The sequence below is a fragment of the Zea mays genome, chromosome 8 (assembly GCF_902167145.1).
Source record: "Zea mays cultivar B73 chromosome 8, Zm-B73-REFERENCE-NAM-5.0, whole genome shotgun sequence".
Taxonomy (NCBI): Eukaryota; Viridiplantae; Streptophyta; class Magnoliopsida; order Poales; family Poaceae; genus Zea; species Zea mays.
In genome coordinates, this window is record NC_050103.1 from 162,541,044 (window position 1) to 162,550,536 (window position 9,493).

The 9,493-nt window shown below is 42.9% G+C and overlaps 1 protein-coding gene across 2 annotated transcripts; it reads right to left on the reverse strand.

Moving 5' to 3' along the window:
• Positions 1–2,231: 2,231 nt before the first annotated feature.
• Positions 2,232–4,160, reverse strand: LOC100275940 (uncharacterized). Of its 2 annotated transcripts, none has more exons than XM_035961372.1 (3): positions 3,857–4,158; positions 3,502–3,755; positions 2,232–2,664 (listed from the first exon to the last, which is right to left on the reverse strand). In XM_035961372.1, exons 2-3 carry the CDS (start codon positions 3,722–3,724, stop codon positions 2,474–2,476), a joined length of 414 nt encoding a protein of 137 aa, XP_035817265.1. In that variant the 5' UTR covers positions 3,725–3,755; positions 3,857–4,158; the 3' UTR covers positions 2,232–2,473. The 2 variants fall into 2 exon arrangements, with proteins under 2 accessions (XP_035817265.1, NP_001143338.1); NM_001149866.2 differs by having other exon boundaries at positions 2,278–2,664; positions 3,996–4,160.
• Between the last annotated feature and the right edge of the window lie 5,333 nt (positions 4,161–9,493).

Below are 9,493 nucleotides of genomic sequence, written 5' to 3' on the forward strand. Positions count from 1 at the left end.
AAGGGCGCGTGCACAGTCGGGGAGGTGCCATGGAAGGCGTGGCCAACCGTGGGAGGGAGATGACACTGTTGTTCGAGGAAGGAGATTATACAAAACATAAGAACATGTATATTATGTTGGCTTAGATGGTGTGAATTTGTGAGTGTATATTATTTCAGTTCTTTACCATGTAAATTTGTGTTTATATTAGTTCCAGACTGATTTTTAAAAAAAGAAACAAAACGAAGTGGGGTTACTTGAACGGTGGGTATCGACTGACTACGGGGCCTGTGGAGCGGCGATACCTACAAGGGATTCGACCCACTCTTCCTCCTTGTCTCCTATGGAAGGAAAGGAACACACGTTGCTTCCGCGGCAGAGGGACCTAAATTTAGCAACTAATTTGCACAAATCAAGCGCAAAGTCGAGCAGTGGGCCCGAGAGCAGCTGTGTTTGTTTCCTCAGCAAACAGTCCATCTGGATTGGAGTCTCCGGTTCTTGGATGACTACACTGACTCCATGTCTCCGACGCCGATGCCATCGTGGGCCATGTTAGTATGGATAGCATGACAAAAGTGTTTTGCTTCACATGGAGAAAAACAAAAGATAGCTCGCAATATACATGTTCGAGAAACTGACAAGCATCTACTTACTTTACAACCATTTTTGAAGAGCCTTAGTTCGTCTCTCCGGTTTGAAATGTGTCGACTTATTTCTTTACATCTCCAGCTCTCTCCGGATTATCAGGGACTGGAAAAAATCCTACTATGCAGGACACAGCAATCGCGCATCTCATCAAAGCAGGGGCAGGAGGCAGTTCCAACAGTCGACCGCTCAACGAGCCATTTCAAGCATGCAGAATCTGGCAGCTCGAAGGCGTCAGGACGCTGAACTCCTATGGAGCATCCACATCCTGCTAGCGGACGAAGTAGGCTGGCCCCCTGCTACCAGGACCGAAAGCGGGCTCCTCCCACACAAGGCCAATCGCAACATGGATCCGGCCTCGCCCGACGACAACGATCCTGCTCTTGGTGCAGCTGACCGAGAAGGGCATCATGATGCGTTGGGGCATCGAGGCGCCACCGACCGTGTCCCATGAGCCATGAGTTCGTCTCTGGGGCGTACACCTTGACCTTCATCCTCTTGTACTTAGAGACGACAAACAAGCGGCCCGCGACGACGACGCTCAGCCCCGTCCACCCTAGGGTGGGGGCAGCTTGGTTGGATGACGACACGTCCACCCTAAGGTGAGGGCTACCTGGTTGGATGACGACGCGTGGCAGAGGTCACGGGACGGTTGTTGCGCGCGCGAGGGGGCATGGGGTGGGGTAGGGGTTGGGTGAAGTTATAGTAGTACTGTGATCTATGTTATTGACTATATACTCCTTCCGTTTTATTTTAGTTGCAGAATCCCGCTCCACATAAATATTAGTTCGACAACCATGCAATGCAGCTGCAGAACCCTGCTCCTGCTTTGACGCCGACTTGCAGTAATCAGGTTAATGTTGGGTGTTGCTGCTTGCATTCTCTTGTCTTCTGCATTTGTGGATCCATGGTCATGCTCACTTCTCCAGTAGTTTTGTACAAAGGCTTAATTACCATAAGGCGTTTGGATGACTTCATTTTATAGGAATTGGAATTCACTTAATAAAGTAACCTATTTAGTTTGGAATTTAATATTCTACCACTTTTCAAAGTTCTGATATAAGCTTATCTCAAAATCATAATGTGGAGGAGAGGATGGGAAATGATTTTTTATATTACTAGCGTTTGGATGCCTTCATTTTATAGGAATTAGAATTCACTTAATAAAGTAACATATTTAGTCTGGAATTTGATATTCCACCACTTTTAAAGTTCTGATATAAGCTTATCTCAAATTTATGGTGTGGAGGAGAGGATGAAAAATAATTTTATATATTACTAAAATTTGTTTCTAATGTGTAACTTATAAGACACTTTTCAAATCACTCCTCTAGTAAAAATATAGCACATAAATATCTTCGACGTCTTGCTAATAATTACTAAAATTTGTTTCTACTGTGTAACTTATAAGACACTTTTTAACTCACTTCTCTGTAGTAAAAATATAGTACATAAATAAATTCAATATATTGCTAATAATAATATACTGATATATTTTGCATAAAGTCGAATTAGTTCAATCGATATATGTCTAAATTATTATTATTAGAATGGAATTCAATTCCAATGATCCAAACGGGACGCAAGATTAAAGAGATCACGTCCCATGGAACAACAGGCGCTGCTGCAGAAAGTAGCCATCATCGCATGGCATTTTCCACTTCATGACACCAATTTATTATTATTCGATAGCAGTCAAAAGTAGCCACAACGCACAGTAAGCAAGCAACGGTACAGCAATACGCAACTCCGATGCCGAGAACATCAACCACGAGTCCTTATTGATTGGCGATGATGATTAGGTTCAACAACACAGCAAACCAACAATACTCCTAAGCAATGGCGGTTTTCACTCCGTCACGGTCACCAGCTCAAACTCAATTAAGGACAGGTTGTTGTCCTCCTTGACTGTCCACTCAGCTGAGCTTTCAGCAGCTTTCACAATTCCCCACTTGTCCACTGCAAGCCGCATCGAACCCTTGAACATGTCGATCTTTGCGTTCCTCAGTTCAACAGTTGTTCCAGGCCTAATTACATCCACTGCACAAAAAGTAAAAACACCATCTTCAGCCATAATTTCTACAATTACTTTTCAATAAAATATGCAACACAACAACAGAAGCACAAGGAACCAAACACAAGCTTAAGAAAACTGAGTGCTTCAGTAAAGAGTGAATCGTGTACATGACACTTGTCCCCTGATGCAAAGCCACACATTATACTCGGTTGTCGGGAAAGTGACACGATCAGTTCTTTGGATTTATGCAACCACAGCTATATCAAGTAGGTATGTCGACACTGAAGATGACCACCAAAGGTATAAACTAAATAGTTGTTAAAGAAAAGCGGAATACATGCCTAGAACTGAACAAATGCAACTATTGAATGGTAATGGTAAAGAACATGACATATATCTTAGCATTTCATATGATTCCTTCCTATAATAGGAACCAATAATGTTTGATCAGATTAGAAGCAAGGTTGGGTTGATATGGTTACTGCTATCAGCATAGGAAAACAGAACAGAACATGCAACAGATGATGAATTCAACTTACGCTAGATCTGTACCAGCAAATAAAGATTATGAACATTATAAGTTAACTAAGGAGAATTATGGACTTTATAACTTAACTAAGGAGAATATAACCGAAGGCATGGAAAATTAAGGTTATACACAACGCAACCACATCAGACAGAATAGGTGACGCTGAGATGAATGAACCACAAGACTAGAAAATTTAGTACTAGTCGCACATACAAAACAGTAATATGTTGTTAAATTGACTGGATTAGTACTAGGCGTATACACAAAGAGTGATATGCTGTTAGATTGAGTGTAAGATATTGTGAGGGGATGGGGAAAGAGTTGGGAGAACCTTGATCGTTTCTTGCAGTGAAGACAATGATGCCGGTTTCATCACCAACCAAGCACTCCGCAATCCTCATCTGTCTTCCCTGGGGCCCTCCCTCGCGGCCTCTCTGGACGACCATCTTGGAGTCAACAACCTTGAGGATGAGGTTGTGGCCGTGGGTTCCAGGGCGCAGCTGGTCGACCTTGGTGAAGCTTGGTTGTCTGCGAGCGCCGGAATCTGCCGCCATTGTTTCGGTTGCAATTTCTTCCTCTCTAACCCTAAACCATAACATGAATATGAATAAGACAATAATATCATTAATTAAGCGTCAGATGTGTATGGATCGGACGGATATACTGAGTTTGACCGGGTTTAGCACCTGTAGCTCGTAATCTGGGGTTTGCAATTGTATATAAACTTGTAGATCACATCAGATCCGATTACAAATAACCAAGTTTAGGGTTTGGGCGCTTGTTTCCGCATAGCAGTAAGTAAGGGAAGAGATTGGGTGAGCGTACCGGATGCTCGTCGTTGGCGAAGACCTGGGCGTCTCGCGTAGAGCGGCGGCGGTGGCGGAGTCGTCGCCAGTCGATAGAGAAAGAGAGCGCTCGCGGGGAGAACAAAAAGGCTGCTGTGTGTATGGACGCTGGGTCGCGAGTTTGGAAAGGTCTGAGCTGAGCAGTAGTAAAAGGCTGCTGCTGTTGGGCCTTTTTTTCATATGAAATTTTTCCATTTATATTTTTTAATTTGAAAATTCAATTATCTGTTTCTAAAAAAAATACTAGTCGGTTGTCCATCCGTTGCGACGGCTCACAACAATACTCACGTAAACTATCCAAAAAAAATTTCAAGAATTTTTATTGATTGTCTCGGCTCTCCGTATAATATTTTTTTGATTTGACTAACTGATGTGTTGTTTACTTCATCTAATATGTCTTGGTACAATACGACCAATGAAATGAGCGATTAGAAGAGAATTCACAACGAGTGACTGAACGAATAGAGATTATAAAATGACATAATTCCACAAAATAAGAGAAAGTTTGTGAGCTCAAGTTTCTAAAATAAGTCACATGAACTCAAGCTTATAAAAAGTAGATCAAAATATGGAGTGGTTGCTAAAGTCAGTCATCAATAAAAACCGGATGCGCTTCATACAAATTATGGTACTTTATAGCAATTACTAACGTTTGAAACCAACAAATAACCTTTCCTTTTACTGTTAGCATGACAAATCATTTCTGCTCCATCCAATTCAACAACCTCAAACACCATGGAGTCCATTACGCCAATATGGTCTCAGAAATGACCTAATGCATGCAAGAGCCAACAACACAAGGGACGAGCACCCTACGGTAGTGCCCGCATGGATCTCCAAATCCTAACACATATTATGCATGATCTATGAGCCATCATCAGAAGAACACAAACCACGTGCAGATAATAAATAAAGTATTAATACACCCAAATTATGTTCAATCCTTAGCAAAAAAAACTAACTCCCAAAACAACAGAAGAACAACATAATAATTTTTGCAATGACAGAAGGATGGGTGACAGGTATGAAAGGGAAATGGACTTAATCATTTCATATAATCGATTTTGGTGTTTGACGTCCATCACAAACCACGTGGACTAACTAGTTTGTCTAGTTGATCATTTCTTAGGTGTGTAAGTTCATCTACAATTGTTCTAAGTCGATTGTACGGAATTCCTATAATTGATTTCTCAGCTTTTTGGAAAAACATCTATGCGTGGACCGTCCGGACCCTTATGGCGGACCGTCCGCAACACCAGGATGAGCCTCGAACAGGAACACTGCAAAAACATATATTAACACTACGGACCGTCCGAATGAGAAGCGAGCACTATCCGAGACCAAGCGCGGACTCCGGCCTCAGGCGCGGACCGTCTGGTCGTTGAAAAACCAGAAAAACTCGAAGGTGATGGGTTCGGTAAAATGCATTTTTAGCGTCCTCGCGAACCATCTGGGGTGCACAGCCGGACCGTCCGTGATTGCTTTATCTGACATCTGACGACGCATTAAATGCACTATAGCCGTTATTGCTGACCGTTGCGATTTCAGTCGTTGATGTGCAGGGGTGGACTGTCCGGACCAGGGGCGCGGACCGTCCGCGGTCGGCAGAAAAAGGAGCAACGGCTAGGAAGTGGTTGGAGGCTATAAATACAATCCCAACCACCTCCATTCACTTGATCCAAGCACTCCACTCATTCACATTCAATACAAGAGCTAGCAATCCATTCCAAGTCACACTCAAAGCTTCCAATCTCTCCAAGTCCCACAATTTAGACAAGTGATCATTAGTGCTTAGTGACTTGAGAGAGTGTGATCCATGTGTTATTTGTCGCTCTTGTTGCTTGGCTTTCGCAATCATGCTTTCTTCATCTCTTTCTCAACCTTCTAAGTGAATTGTAAAGCAAGCAAGAGACACCTAATTGTGAGGTGGTCCTAACAAGGTCTTAGTGACCCGTGTGATTAAGAAAAAACACTCAACCGATCTAAGTGACCGATTGAGAGAGGGAAAGGGTTGGAATAGACCCGACCTTTGTGGCCTCCTCAAAGGGGACTAGGTTCTTTGGAACTGAACCTCGGTAAACAAATCATCGTATTCATTTGTGTTGATCTCTATTCGATTTGTTTATCCCCTCTCCTCTCTCTAAAAGCTTCCTTGCACATATTGATTTGAGTTGGCTCCCAAAGCTATATGCATTGATTGAGCAACTCTTGGTAAGGAGAACTATGTTCCGCACTCCAAATTATTTCTAACACTAACCCCGAGCATAGTGCGTGTTTAAAGTTTGTAAATTTCAAGTTTTGCCTATTCACCCCCCCTCTAGGCGACTTTCAATTGGTATCAGAACCCGATTCTTCATTAGAGTCTAACAACTCGAAGTGATGTTGGGAGAACACGCCAAGAGGGAGATGATTACCGGCGAAAAGCCCGAAGGCTCGGGAAGGAAGAACGATGAACGAACTCTGTCAAAGGAGGCCGACGACAAGCACAAGGAGGAATCTGCTTCCTCCATCAAGTCACATAGGAAGGGTGACAAGAAGAAAATGAAAATGAAGAAGGTGGTCTACTACGAGACCGACTCTTCATCACCTTCCACATCCAGCACCGAGTCTACCACTTCGAAGCGCCAAGAGCGCAAGAAGTATAGTAAGATGCCTCTACGCTATCCTTGCATTGCAAAACACGCTTTTTTACTTTCCGTACCCCTAGGCAAACCACCATATTTTGATGGTGAAGATTATTGCATGTAGAGTGATAAAATGAGGCACCATCTAACCTCACTCAATGAAAGCATATGTGATATTGCCGAGTTTGTAGCGCAGGCACCACAGGTGGGAGACGAGGATTATGACTCCGATGAGGCCGCCCAAATAAGGCATTTTAATTCCCAAGCAACTTCTATACTCCTCACCTCATTGTGTCGAGAGGAGTATAATAAGGTGCAAGGGTTGAAATGCCAAAGAAATTTGGGATATCCTCAAAACGGCGCATTAAGGGGATGAGGTGACCAAGATCACCAAGCGTGAAACGATCGAGGGAGAACTCGGTCGATTCGTCCTCAACAAAGGAGAGGAGCCACAAGCAATGTATAACTAGCTCAAGACAATGGTCAACCAAGTGCGCAACCTCGGGAGCACCAAGTGGGATGACCATAAAATGGTAAAGGTTATTATAAGATCTCTCGTTTTTTGTAATCCTACCCAAGTTCAATTAATTCGTGGAGATCCTAGATACAAACAGATGTCCCCCGAGGAAGTAATTGGCAAGTTTGTGAGCTTTGAGCTTATGATCAAAGATTCCAAACACATTGTCAACTTGGAGCAAGGTGCCACCTCCACACCTGAGGTACAACCCGTTGCATTCAAAGCAACGGAAGAGAAGAAGGAGGAGTCTACACCAAATAGACTCTCAATCGACGCCTCCAAGCTCGACAATAAGGAGATGACTCTTATCATCAAGAGCTTAATTTATTTATGGTTCGACATAGAGAATAATTTATCTCTTCATAGACATTCGTGGTGTTGATTTTTCTTTTAATTGTAAGGATGTATGCATGAAAGTGCAAAAGGCTAGAACTTGTTTCCATTATCAAAAAATATACCATAAGAACACATTTAAGACTACAAAAAATGATGATCAGAATGAGGAAAAGACATACATGCGAGAGGGAGCTTAGGAGAGAGAAGGGAGGTGATGGAGCAAACATTCTCAACATGCCATATTAGCTTATGTCGAGATCCATTTGAACTGCCTATAAGACTAGAACAAAGATTGAAGACCTGAAAACATGATACTTGATGATCTTGTATAACATAGTCAAACAAAACTAATGAATTTAGGGTTCTAGATGACATAGTCGTACAAATTTTGGAATCTAAATTTAGGGATCTAAAATTTTATTATAGTCTAATTTGAGTCGTTCTCATCTCTTTTATCCTAATTATTTTACACAAAAGCAAATAGATATACATATGACATGGTCCCCCGCCCCTACTCAGATCATGTTTGACTTATGCAGGTCGCACTGTGCGAGCACAAGGTTGATTTGTCCCTTGTGATTCGGGTTGATGATGAGTGATTATCAACATGGGTAGTGCTTTGGTGTGAGTCTTAAACTTGCAATCATGTTTATCGGCATGTGGTGTGTAGGTGTGCAGTTGAGGGACGGTGCTCGACGGCAAAGTGAAGATCATGCAGGTTTGTGTCGATGGACCAAGAGTGAAGACGAACACTGGGCCTTGATCGAGGGACTAGAGAAGCCGGAGAGACCAGCCGTGGTGTTTGAAACTCGAGACATGCACTAGCGCAAGAACGTGGCTGAGCGGATCGTGTCACCGGCAAGGTCGAGGACTAACGGGACAAGTGTCCAAGACGTGGGGGACGAGTATGTAGTACGCTACTCATGGAGGTTTTGATGGTTGAGCTTCAAAACCACCCAGTGCTATGAATGGTTGGTTCCACCGAGTTTGGGCCTTAAAACTCAGCGGTGCGGTTCCAACGGGAATTGGAGGCAGCACGTAGCGTCATCACGAAGGGCACGTCAAGACAAAGCAACTTCATGAAGAGCATGTGGTTGTCAGATGAAAAAATCTAGAATTTGGTCTATTTTGTCCCCGACTAAGTGGATAAGCTCTATGTATCTAGGGGTAGTTTAGGCTCTACAAATAACCCTCTATAAATAGGTGGGAGGGCTGTTGCGTGCAACCATCTCTTTTGGCTATCTCATTAGGCACTTGTTTAGAAAACCTTCGTTTTCCATTCCCTAGTTTAGTTCTTAGCCCAGAGGTCCGCAGGTGATTTGTAACTCCACATCTGTGTATCTATGATTTCGTAACCACACACGGTCCAAGATTATCCAAATCATGTGCTCAATTTGTTCTTGCTGCAATTTTTTATTTGATTTGTCTCTGCTTTTGACTCATCTCTTCTACTTTGATTCTAGCATGAATCTTTGTTTTCTTGAGTTGTGGTTTATGTTGGGGATTGACTTAGGTGAATATTATTCTCTAAACCACCGTAAACACCAGGATTTGTGTAGTTTGTGGTCATGATCCAAGCTCACTCTGATTTGGGTTTGTTTGAGAAAAGCCCAACAAAACCCCAATCAAATGGACATTTTGAATATGTTCATGTAGTTTTGATTTGTTCTTGATCAAACTTCATGAAAGCTCTTCTTTTCCTCTGTGCTTACTGTATGTGAAATTTGAGGGGATTTTTTGTAGGTTTTGAGGTATGGCACTGGTCGAAGAGGAATTCTCCGGCCGGGTGGAGGAATGCACCCGCCCTAAATCCTAAGATGAGGAGGGGCCTAAGCGTTTTGCCTGTTAGGTGGAAACGAGAAGAACACAAGAACACACAAGGATTTAGAGTGGTTTGGGCCGCCGGAGCGTAATACCCTACTCCACTGTGTGATGTATTGAGCTTGAGAGCTTGAGAGTCTAAGTGAGCTTGAGCATAAGTTCGGTCTGCCTTGTAATGTC